Below are 12,856 nucleotides of genomic sequence, written 5' to 3' on the forward strand. Positions count from 1 at the left end.
TCACATTCCAAATATTAAGTTCCTTGCAAATTCTCATTACCCCACTAATGGCAAAGTACAGCACAAAAAACATTTACACATAAAATATCACAGAATCACAGCACAGCTGAGGTTGGCAGGGACCTCTGGAGATCACCTAGTCCAACCCCCTGCTCAAAGCGGATTGCTCGGGGCCTTTTTGCAGTCATGTTCTGAATTATCTCCAAGGATGGATACGTGAGTCACTAGAGCAGAAAGTACCTACCCTGTACCTGAAATGCTGTCAGAACTATTAAAATAGATTGCAGCCTGTGGTTTTGTGTACAAGATAAAATGTAAACTGGGTTTCTGGTGGTTCTACAAGAAAAGTCTGAGTCTGGAGTGCCACTCGAGGGGAAAAGACAATATGGGAGGATCACGTCACCACAGGTCACCACCAGTGGTCAGGTATATTATAAATCAGTAGAGATGAACATAACCCATATCAGGTTTCAGAGCCTAGATGTAGCTCTGACAAGGTAAGGCAAGCAATAGCACTACTCCTCTTTGAAAATAACTGGGTTTAGAGCTATTACCACTTGCATAGCAGTATCCATCATCTGCCAGAGCCATTTTTTTAGCAAATGTTCTCTCCAGTCATCAGCACATTATCTGTGGGGGACAGCTTCTGTAAATGGGCTTGATGAAAATGTGACTTTTCAAATCGAGGGGTGTTGTTATAGTTAACAGTGCAATCTCTCCCTGTAATCACGCCACCAGTGAAAGCAAAAAGAAACTGATTCATCTTCAAAACATTTCCGTTGTTGCTTGTTTTTCTCACTGTATGATGTTACATTGCTAGGAAACACATGCAAACTCCTACTGAGGATTCCCAATAAAAAGCCAGTGCCAGCAGTTACCCCCAGGTTGCATAATTTTCCTCTCTGCTTAGAACAGCATCTACTTGCAGCCACTACGAACTAAGGGAGCAAAACTGTTCTTTCTCATGGCTTCTTGCCTGTAAATGCATAGCCATTGTAGCTCCTAGCAAACACAGCAGAAGTGCTTATGTTGAATTTTCTCTTTTTTCTACAGATTCAGGTTGATCTTGCCAGGTGGACTGGCAAGTGGACTTGCCACTCGACTTTAATCAGACAGTCGTATCGATAAACCTGTGGGCTTAAAATGGCACTGACATTTGAAGGGTTTTTGTTGGAGGGGGCATGAGTCATAAAGCATGAACTCCTGGGTTTGGCGTACGCTGGCAACATACAGCTTTTACGTCAGCCAGTACGCAGGATTTGGTGGAGAGGAGAAGTAGCTATGCATCCACGGAAGGCTTTCTCCATCTTTGGCTGATCTTAGATTGCGAGCATTGTTTTCATCCTGCCATCTTCTCTGTTGCTGTTGGTGACTATCAGTCGTGATCACTGACTTTACTGACACAGCATGCTTCCTACTGAAAACTTCCAGATGTACCCTCTTCTTCCAGGGGATCTCTTCTCCTCACCTTCAATTACGAATGGCATCAAGCTTTTAATTTTTAGGTTATACTGAAAAGTTTATCCTTTTACCCGATTTCTTGTCATAAAAAAGGAACAACGGCCGCTTGTATTTTTAAGTATGATCACCTGTTTTTGTTATGGCTTGTTTTTTACTAATATCAAACATGCCAAGTCTCCAGACCAGATGCCATTTTTATCTTTCACAAATGGAGCGAGCACATGAAAGCAAGTTGTTCCATGAGGGCTGGAACCAGGGACGTCTGACCACCCCACTTGCTTCCCTGCACTCCCTCCGATCCTCCCCATGCCCGGGACCTTCCCACCCCAACAACCCCGCTGTACTGGCCCCTTCCCCAAATCTCCTGCAGAGACATCACTGCTGCAATGCTGCATGGCTGCGAGAGGCAGCAAGAGCGCAACTTGCTGCTTGGGAAATGCTGGCAAACTGGCCTGGCATTGGGATCAGGGGCATTTTAAAGTGAAATAAAGCACTTTCTCTTTTTAAACTTGATTCCCCTCTAGTAACTTACAGATATGTATCAGCACCATTCAGTTAATGTCTCATAATAAAGAAGTGCTTCATTTAAGCTGGAGAAACATTTATAAATGCAATTATTCATGCTCTCTGTTTTTCCCCACTTGGAGTCTTCTGCTTCCAGGTCTTTCCTGCTGGCTTTACCTTTGAGCCCCATCTGGTCTATCCACTGCTTCAAGCCTAGCTATGGCGAGATTTCCAGCTACGCCTCCAGTCACTTTTGCCTTAGTGTCACCTCCTATGTGGAAAGAGAACATCCTCAACCATTTCTATAGGATGCACACTCATGTCAGGGATGCAGTTCCAAGTTGTCCTCCTTTTCTCCTAAAACTATACATTGGTTTGCCTAAGTCTTTCCAGACATTTAGCACAGTATTTGCTCTCTCCTCACACACAATCCCACATGACCCTGATGAGAAACAGCTCCTGAAATTATGGGACAGCACTCTGGCCTCTTTTTGTTTCGTATTCTTTATGCCTTTCAACATACAGGTTTTTTCCATTACCTGTTTCTCTAATGTTTCCCTCCCTCGCATATTTGCCATATGACAAATGCATTTTCTACTGGATTATTACTAGGTCTGCATGGGAGCAATCTGAATTTTGTGGGGCAGGCCTAGCCTTGGATTAGGAGCCAAAGCTACTGAAAGATTTAGACCTGTTCTGACTTAGGAGTTTAGTACAGGCTTCTCCAGGGCTAAGAACTTTCAAAGTACTCCTATGCAGTAGCTGGTTCAGAGAGGGAGTTTTCAGCTAGGTAGATTTATAGCATTCAAATACATAGAATCTAGCATCACTGTCCTACCACATCCTGATGTCAAATGACTCATCCGTCTGAGACCTTTTTCTGCCTCAGCCTGGTGATCTTCCCAGAAATTACCAGCCCAGGACACCCTTCCTCAGGTAGGCTATATTTCAAAGCAGGTGGCTGGATACAAGCTGGATCACTAACTATGAGGGGAGGTGACCACTCAGCCACATGACCAGCTTTTACAGCAATGAGTACATATTTCCAATATGTCCAACATCTTCCAAATGTTTTGTAACTCTGTATAAAGATCATCAGAAGCTACACATGCCCATGACTCTATATAAATCCAACAGATAATTGTTGCAGAGATTATAGATATTGAAATGTTAAAGGTCTCTGATAACAAATTGGGAAGACCCTGAAAAATGCAGGTCAAACATGAGATTCTGGAGCTGACACTGCAAGATCTTGGAGGGCAGACTGAGGTCTGAATCCTAAAAACCTTCAGCCTACTGCCAGACACCATTCATGGGGAACGTCGCTTAACTTTTGTGGACAAGGACTCCCCTTCCTCTAAGTCTTAAAATGCACTGTACACCCAAAGTTGCCTTCTTGAAAAAATTTATTAAAAGATGAAAGGATAGCATAGGTGATAAAAGTTATCATTTTATTCTCCTTATGGCTATGGCAATGGCAAGCACCTTAAAGGGTGTACACACCGAGGAGAGTCAGTAATTTAGCAATTTGGTTTTGTTGACACTACTGAAAAACTGTAGTTTTTTGTTAATCTTGTAATTGATCAAGCTGTACACTTACACTTGTTAAGTACTTGAAATAGGAATAAATAGATTTTATGCTGCTCTGCCGGACTGTTGCAACTATCTATCACAAGAAACAGCTGAATTTGGGACCTGCAAATTGCTGGATGCAAAAATATCACATTCTGTTCAGGGGAAGCAAAACTATAGCAGACCCATCTTTCCTTCTACTCAGTTCCCACGTTGCCTGGGCTTGGGGAATTACTTGTGACCCAAGTAAAAGCAGACATGGGGTTGCGTTAAGCTGAGCCTGGTTGCCTGCCAAAACAGTTCCCAGGAGACTCTTCTACCAGATATGAATTATAGTAGCAAAGTGCACCACTCTGCAATACCTGCAGCTCCTCTGGACTGGAGGGAATTTGTTATGGGGCAATGCCAGCTTGATACTAGGACAGGGTTGCTGCCATTCTGACATAAACGACTCCCTCCTTAAAGAAGCTTTACAGTCACATTGTACACTACCAATAAAGCCTAATAGCGTTATTTTACACATCTAAATTGCTGAGTCATTGAAAACTATAAGCCAAATTCGTATTTCATATATTGTAGCATAACGTATTTTCTTCTGTAGAATAAATGTCATTTAAATACCACTCAGGAGTGACGGCAGTTTGCCTGGGATGTCTGATAACTCTTGGAGCACAAAGGGGGAGTTATACAACACCGGGAAGCTACCATCATGATGGAAAACTGGCCTGAGCTAAGACGTACATCTCATCTTTATCCATATAATGACATCTGGCCAATTTACCCATAAACTCTATCTGGCAACACAAGAAATGCAGGAACTGTTTGACAGACAAGAGAGACCTGTCTTTTGTTTACAAATGCCAAGACTTCTCGACCTCTGGCTTCAGAGATGCTTGACATGCAACGCGGTGCAGCTGTGGCCATCCCAGGGAAAGCAATGAGACGGGTGTTATTTGAGTATGCTCTCAGCAAATACTGACTGAGAGTCCTGTCCTCCGAATAGTTACAGCTTGACAGCTGCTATTTATTATGAGAAAAATAGCAACTGTAAAGCTGCTTGCTACTTTATTTACCTTGAAGCTCAGCAGCAACCATGGCGCTAGGATATTAAAAGACAAATTTTTCATTTAGTACCTCTGACCCCAAATCTCTAGGGACCAATTGGTCAGATTGCTAGCCATTAATTACCAGCATGTTTTTAACGTCTTGGCAACTTCTAAGATTAAGCACTATCCAAAACTATTACGACAGTATATTCCTGGAATCGCGTTAACAGAGGATAATGCTGATTTTGCGTACACAGCGTCGCAGCTCCTACCTGTAAAGTGCTGATGTGGACAGGAGTCCCTGTGCCATTCACAGTGTTCTTCTTGGCAGCATTTCCACCCTTCCCTTCCACTTGCTCTGCCTTGGCAATCTTTGCTTTTTCGGCTTCAATTCTCTTTGGATTGTTTAGCATTACCTGAACCACCGCATACTCCACCAGGGATGCAAACCCAAAGAGAAGGCAAACAATCAGCCAGACATCTAAGGCCTTCACGTAAGACACTTTGGGAAGTTCAGCGGCAAGAGTGGTACATTCAGATGCCAAGCTAAGCACTGAGAAAATACCTACGGAAAGAAAAACAATGTGTTGATTAAAGAAGACTTACCCTTACTGACACTGGCTGTGTTCTTCCTCTGAAACAGACAACACTGAATGATGTTTTGTAACAGTGAATGGGACTTCACAATGCGGTCGGTGTATTTTGCAGCAGGTAGACAAAGTGCACATGCCTTCAGTTAATGAACAAGTTAAACTGAATACTCATGTAGGATATTGCAGTTAGTGATGAATTATTAATAATGAGTACCTTCATTTTATAAATGGAGAAAGAAATAAGTGAGGCTAAACTGGTTGCTGTGGTTTTCCTGCTTCATCACACATCAGACAACTGGGAAATGGGCTTTCCAGAGACTTGCCCTACAATATGCAACTAAGTCTGGCAAGATGGAGGAGAAATATATGATACTTAAATCAAAAGACTCCAAGTCCTTTAAATTAGACTTGAAGAGCTACTGTTGTCCCAGAAATCTGAATTGTGCTACAGTAGGGGCAATTCTCTGAATGACCTGTCCACAAGTGTGATATGCAAAACTTAGGTTGAAAGGGAACTTTTTGCTAAAGAGCAGAACTGTTACCAGCACATTAAAAAGTCTGTGTTCCCAACTCACTGTGAAGATGAAAACACTGAGGTGACTGAGGGTCTACAATCATGCCCTATTTCAGCTTCCAGGATCTAGAGGAAGATTTCTAGATAAAGGGCTTTTTAGGAAACCCCTATCATGAAAAAAAAATACATCTGCAAAGGCTGTTGAAAGGTCACACTCATCATCAAACTAGGTTTCAACAAGCACTGCTCCTTACAAGGCTTCCAAATGTCACCATCAACACAGGGCTCGCATTGCAAGAGACAAAATACAAGCCTGATCTCAAAAAGGCTCCTATGAAATGGCAAAAGTAGCATGAACAGCTACATTTGGAAAAAGCGAACTTTAGAAATGGCTGTCATGTGGGGAAAACTTATTTCACCCTCCCAGCCAGAATGTCCCATTTTGGTTTTGTGAATGCTAATGATAAAAATCTTCTTTAGTTATGAGTGGGTAGCTTCATGAAATGTAATGATGTCTATAGAAAATGTTGGCCAAAAGGAGATAGTTAGTCTTGACTATGTTTCTTATATTGGTCACGTGTGCTATCCAAAGCATGAAAAAAACCCGTAAGTCATAGAGAGATCATTTTCTTCAGATCTATTTTAAGTAACTGAGGATGTGAAATTGTTAATAAAACTGAAAGTATCTGTATTGGCATATGAAAGTATTAAATTCTAGTTGATCATCAATAACATATCATTATTTTGCTGCTGTTCCCATTTGGATTTCAATAAGATTGATGTGATAATTTATTTGGTGTTAATCTCAAATCTCAAAAGGGCAACTTACTAGCTGTATAGTGAAACTATACTTTCACTGAAGAGAAACTATAAAGAAATCATTACAGTCATATGATTTTAAAATACAGAATCTTATGATGTTTTATTTTGAAATGTGTAATAACAATGTATCATTGCAAAGCTGGATTTTTTTGTCCACTGGGATAATACAGAATGGCCAGATGTGCTATGTCAGATCATAAAGACATGGCAAATACTGAACAAACAAACCTCAGTGCCCTCTCTAGTTTATTTTTGATCTACTGTATCTGATGCATTCAAGTATAAACATGCCCATAAGGATAGAAAGTCAGCATAGAATAGTCTCCTTTTTAATAAATTTATTTTCACTGACCAACACCAGCTGTCTTGGGCTGAACACTAATTATGGATCGTAATGAACTGCAATAACAAGTACAAATAAGGCTGTATTGCCTCTTAACATATAAAGGACACCTATGCCCAGCTTTCTATTCGTTCTCTAACAGTGTACTGTATCAAGTACCATGCCATGTCTATGCTAGGCTTCTGAAAGGCAGCCTCTACCCTTACCATGAATAACCAAATTAACCAATGATATAGACCGGCTCAACAACTTGGATATTGTAATTTTTTTCCTACTAACTTTAAAAGTGTTTACCATCTTAATATGCGAGTATTATTATCATGCCTGCTGCTTAAAACATTTGTACAACCACTTTGTAGAGCTTAAAATAGTAGATCTTACAATCTTGGATTTAATTCTACAAAACTAACTTATAAATTCTGCTAGCTGAAAAGATTTTAGTGGCGCTTTCATCAGTTTGTTCAGCAGAGCAATTGAGGTCATGGTGACCTGCCGCTAATTTCCATTTGCCTGGATTCCTGGGATGAAAAGTTCATTTTCAGACTGAGAAACTTCTAGGTTTTCAAGGTAACAATGAAGTGAGATAGAAGCACAGCAATATTCTATTAAGCAACCATTTGCTGCCAGATCAGAGTTGGCATGGTCTTGGAGACCCTAGCACCAGAGTTGTAAGTTGCACCTCTGGCAGCAGCTGCACTAGGTACTTACCTAACACAGTCCAAAGCCCAGGGCTCAAACTGAGTGAGGAGAATGAATAAATAAACTGCAAGATTACTTATTAAAAAAAAAAATAGGGAAACAAAATATCCCCCTTTTCTTCTCAGGAAGCACTAAAGAGAAGGGACAGAGCTCCTTCCTCTACACTTGGAAAGTAAAGGGAAAGTCGGCCTTTCTAGGAAATACCTCTGCAGTTTTTCCCCTAGTGTGGCATCCCTCTTGATAGCAAAGTTTACCTTATCAGTAAGGTTAGTTAGCTCCCAGCCTAAAGCATGATTGTACAGAGCTACTATTTTAAAAATACTGCCTAAGGTTACATGTAGATAATATCAGAAGGTGCCAATCCAGCAAAGTACTTCAGCACGTGGTGCCAGATAAATAAATCTCCTTTTTTGAATCCATCAAACTTACTGGCCTCAGCACTATCTCCTGGCAGTGAATTCCACAGGTTAATTATATGCTGTATAAAACAGTATTTTCTGGTTTATATTACTGCTTTAAAAATGTCTGGCTTCATCTCACTAATGTTATTGAAAAAGGTAATATTCCATCTTTCTTTCCTTATAATTTGATATCTTTAATACATTCTCTTCTCTCATTAAACTTCATAAACTAAAAGACATACTCTTGCCAATCCTTCTTCGTACTACAGTTCTAACATATATCTTTACATCTTCCTCTGAGACCCTACATTTTTTACAATTTTATGACTAAGTTCCTAAGACAGATCTTAGGACAGGAGTGACGGGGCGGGTGCATGCCTGGCCTCAGATCTAGCTGTCCTTTGTATGTGTGGAATATATCATCACTACTCCAAGCCTTCAGTTACCCTGTTGTACTCCCACCTGCACTCTGGACTAATGCTCCACGCTGTCAGGCCGCTGCGCGTGGACAGAAGTCCGACGTCCCTCAGATCCCTACAGCTCCAGGGAAGATCTTGCTCCCTTTGGGGATCACGGCAGTGAAGGAAAGAAAGGGATTTTTTAAACAGATGCTGGCACACTGTCCACCTGTAAAGAACTGGAGAGCCCTCTGTGGGGCTCACCAAAAGGTGAAACACCAGCATTTAATTAGAAAGAAGCATTCAGTGACATCAGCCTTTATGTTGCTTAGCCACAGCTGTCCAGGTACCAGTCCTTTGTGGACTTCCCTACCACCAGACGTTCCAACCGGGTGAAATGTTACAGAGCTTGCAACTTATTTAGTTCCTGCACAGACAAAGGCTTTTTCTTCAAACAAACATACATCCTTCTCCCAGAACATTAATCAGTCTACAAAAACATGTTCTGCTTACTGGTTTGCAAAGTATCTTGTATCCCTAAAACACTTCTCAGAAGCTTCCCTAAAGCTTCTGAGATGCCTAGCCATGGGAGCAGTAGCCCACTATACTTAATTCTAAGGAAGACTGTATTAAGATATTTGTAAGTATATCTGAAGTAGCTTCTCATTTGATGAGATCTGTATCTAGCTATTGAGAGTGTAGTGGCCATTGGTAACACTTTTTTGGGATTGGATATCATCCACTTGACAAAGAAATATTAATCATTAGATTTCAAGGTCAACTATCTTCAAGGATGTAGCTAGAAGAGTTAGTTTGTCGCCCCCTTGCAAACTAGAGAAACATAAAACTTACCCCAGTGACAGTGCTATCAACTTGCGTTACTAAAGACTGACTCATGACTAAAGGATGGTCAGATTTAGTGGGTTTTGCTTCTCCGGGGAGTCAGGAAAACTCACGTAACCAGGCCAATGGTTAGTATCTTTGAAAATGCATTATTTCATAAATGCTAATACATAAAGGAGCCGATAAACACTTATAGTAAATGAAAAAAAAAACAACAATAAAGAAGCATGCGTGTTCAGTCACAAAGACATCCAGCACTATACCTCTTACAAATCTAATATATAATTACTAATCCTGTCCGGTCAGCTATTTGAAGTGCAGAATTATAAAAGTAGAAATACAGCTCAGGTTTTGATCATATTGGAGCTCACTACATGAAAAATATTTCCAGTTCTTGTTTCTATCTTTTTAATTTAAGGCACGCTACATGTTTCTCACACTTTTTTTTTTTCTTAAAATGTCTTATGTTTCGCATTATGGAATGCATCCTTGCTACTTTTCAAGGTAAGAGATTGTATTTGTTACTTGCTATCAAACTGATATACATTGTGACTCCTCCCCAAGTAACTATTAATATTTTTAAAGGTCAAGAAAAATAAAGCTGATTTGTATTCTGAAACAGAACCCTAGAAAAAAGATACAATGAATGTAATGAAATAGTGGTTTTGTTACATTTAATTAGAGCAAGGTAGCCAACATTGACTCAGAAGCCAAAAGTAACACTCCAGTCATGGTTCTCCAAATTTTTTAGAGCACTTTTAGTTTATTTCGCCCATCATATCACTGGAGGAGGAAAAGGCATGGTAGATGACCTGAGATGGGAGAAGTGGGGCTCAGGCCAGCAGATATGTGGACGCTTTTCCACCTAACAAAACTCAGCAGGCACCCTTCCTGCTCCAGCTGGCTCTTAACACAGGGATTTCAGCTGCCTACTACTGCAAGACTCTACTGGTCACAGACACAGGCTGGTAAGGTGATGTGGCAAGTCCTGACTCCAAGGGTCTCCAGTGCTTATCGACACACCTGAGGCTGCACAGGACTCATGTCCTGGGGGGCTGTGGAGGTTCAAGTGTGGGTGAGAGGTTTCTGAGGAAGGCAGGGGGCTGGAGGGATTCTGCAACTTCACCCATGGGGTCTTGAAAACAGGTGCACTGAACCTCCTGGGACACGGACAAGATTTGGAAAATAAGGGGTATGGACTTGTGGAGGAGTGCCAGGGAAAATGGGAGCATGAGGAGGCCAGAGCATGGGGAAGGAGAGGTCACGGCATGGGGATGGGAATCCAAATAGGAGAAGTGTCAGGATGCAAGAGCCTGGCTCTGCATTTCATTGAGCTCTTGGGGTCAGCAGGTTTGGCCACCCCAGACCCAGAGTCCCATGTAAAACCCAGTTATCCACGATAATATTGTTTTGATTAACTCTGTGTCCTACTATCTCATAATAAATGAAGGGCCTGCCTACTGTGTTGTGCTGAGCAGCATGAAAGTATGAGCCTGAAGTACTCATGAACTGAGTCTCTAATGAAATAAAACTAATCAGGTAACAAGGATGCTAATTCTCTTCCAGACATCATTCTGTTTCTATTACTCTTCAGAAAAAACTGCTCCAAGAGGTAGCTATTTAGAGCCTTACTCATCTTCCTGCTTTCTTACGGTTTATTCAGATGTTCAGATTCCTATAAACTGCATATTGCCACTGTGCAGTGTCTGCAGCATCACCCGTGTATGGATAAGATCAGATTTGTCTGGGTTGAGAGGAGCAGAGACAGTGTGCTTTTCACGTAAGTCCTGGAACCATTATCAAGCGAAGTCTCAATGTGAAGGTGGATTTTACAGGACTAGGAATGAGGAGGTTTCAGTGAAAATGAGCGGATAATGGAAGTGAAGTTGCTTTCAGTGTCCACTGTCATGTTGTCAAAGCAACTGAGGGTGGCTCAATGGCATTAAAGTGGATTGTGATGGTACGTGTAAACGCAGGTTACCCAGTGGGACTCTTGCAGCACTTGCATCGGGATTGATCCAAAATGACAGCCAGGATAGAACAACAATTAGCAGTGTAGGAGCATAAACACCCATCATGTAAAATCCAACTTGTCTTCTTAAAGTGAAGATTACTTCTACACAAGTGTAATAACCTTTAAAGAAATAAATGCATTCATGTTTAATGTGTTTTGCAGGTCAACCTCTTCAGATCTGTATCTTCTAGGCCTTTTTCTATTTAGGTTAAGAGCAAAAGTTATAGAATCATAGAATCATAGAATAGTTTGGGTTGGAAGGGACCTTTAAAGTTCAATGATTTGATTTTCTTTATAAAGGCAAAGAGTTCAGTTTGAAAAAAAAAATGTTCAAAACACAGAGCTATATAACTGCCAAGTGTGGTCAGGCATATGGTACTCTCTGTGCTCTATAAGGCACCCTCCGTCTTTTCACAGCACATCAGTAACAGGCAGTTAAAGCGACTCTCATCTTGGTGCTGGCTTCAAGGTGCAGTCCAGATAAAACCAATGGGGTCTAGCAGTCATACTAGCTTACGCTCATCTGAAAATCCTACTTAGTATTAATTTGTGCAAAAGATGGAATTAAGAAATATGTGCAGAAAGTTTAGAATGCAGAGGCGATCTGAACGTGACTCTAAGCAGAGATTTCCCCGGTACTGAAAGCTGGCACAGGTGACTTCTAAAATTGGTACAGACTTTTTAAAAAAGACTCTAAAAACACTGTAAATTTTGAAAAAAAGGAATACTGCCTCAAATCTTTTAAAATGAGGATCTAAATCACACAAACATTTAAGATATCTGTTAAGATGAATTCAATGAAAAATAAAGCTGCAGACACTAGAGGTTTTGCTGGAGATAACAGATGGATCAGGAAGTCCGATAACCAGAAAACAAATTCTGTTCATATTTCATATTCTTTCTGTTCATTCAATTAGCAGAATCAGCATTTTTATGTTAATACTAACACAATAGCATTGTAAAAACAACTTCATAAACTATTCTATCGCAAGGAAAAGGCATTCCTATGTTATATTACAGCAATTTCAAAATTCAGATGAGTCTATATCTATAAATAAAGTTAGTGCAAAGCTGATTTAGAAGACAGAATCTGTCAAAAATATATGTATTTATCTTCTATATTTTATCAATTAAGTGCTGTATAAGTCATCTTAAAAGTGCTGTTTGGGCATACAATAACCAAAACAACAAAAAACCAAAACATTAACGAAAATTTTCCTTGTGTAGAAGACACTATACGTTATTTCATAGTTCTTTCTGTCCTCTTCAATGATCTTTTGTCTGACAAATTTCCCCTCTATAATTTCTGAATAGTTTCCAGATACTTTTAGGTTTTATTTTCAAATGAGGGATGACCTTCAAAATCATTATTTGTTTGCTTTATGCCAGAAATGTATTCTGTATGGCTTTGTATCATCTTTCATCAGGCAGAGAATAGTATCTATTGCCCTCACCATTCAGCTCGCGAGGACATACTTGCATCTGTCATACATTTTGATAAAAAAAGAGTAGGCAATTTGCAAATTTAAATATTCAATTTATTGCCACAAAAAGTCACCCCAAATTTGTTGACCCTCTTTCTACTTAGGTAGGTATGATAAAACATCAGTTGATGTAAACAGACAGTAAAGATTAAGTTCTTTGCA

The 12,856-nt window shown here is 40.3% G+C and overlaps 1 protein-coding gene across 2 annotated transcripts in view; it reads right to left on the bottom strand.

Moving 5' to 3' along the window:
• Positions 1–12,856, bottom strand: part of GLRB (glycine receptor, beta) — a 49,093-nt gene that overhangs the window by 6,479 nt on the left and 29,758 nt on the right. The window contains exons 7-8 of one of the 2 annotated variants that reach the window (XM_009325259.1): positions 11,178–11,330; positions 4,856–5,148 (exon numbers count right to left, since the gene is read on the bottom strand). In XM_009325259.1, the coding sequence (XP_009323534.1) occupies positions 4,856–5,148; positions 11,178–11,330 (446 nt within the window). The remainder of the gene's footprint in view (positions 1–4,855; positions 5,149–11,177; positions 11,331–12,856) is intronic. The other variant, XM_009325266.1, reaches the window with a different exon arrangement.

Source organism: Pygoscelis adeliae, unplaced genomic scaffold (assembly GCF_000699105.1).
Source record: "Pygoscelis adeliae isolate BGI_AS28 unplaced genomic scaffold, ASM69910v1 Scaffold170, whole genome shotgun sequence".
Lineage (NCBI taxonomy): Eukaryota > Metazoa > Chordata > Aves > Sphenisciformes > Spheniscidae > Pygoscelis > Pygoscelis adeliae.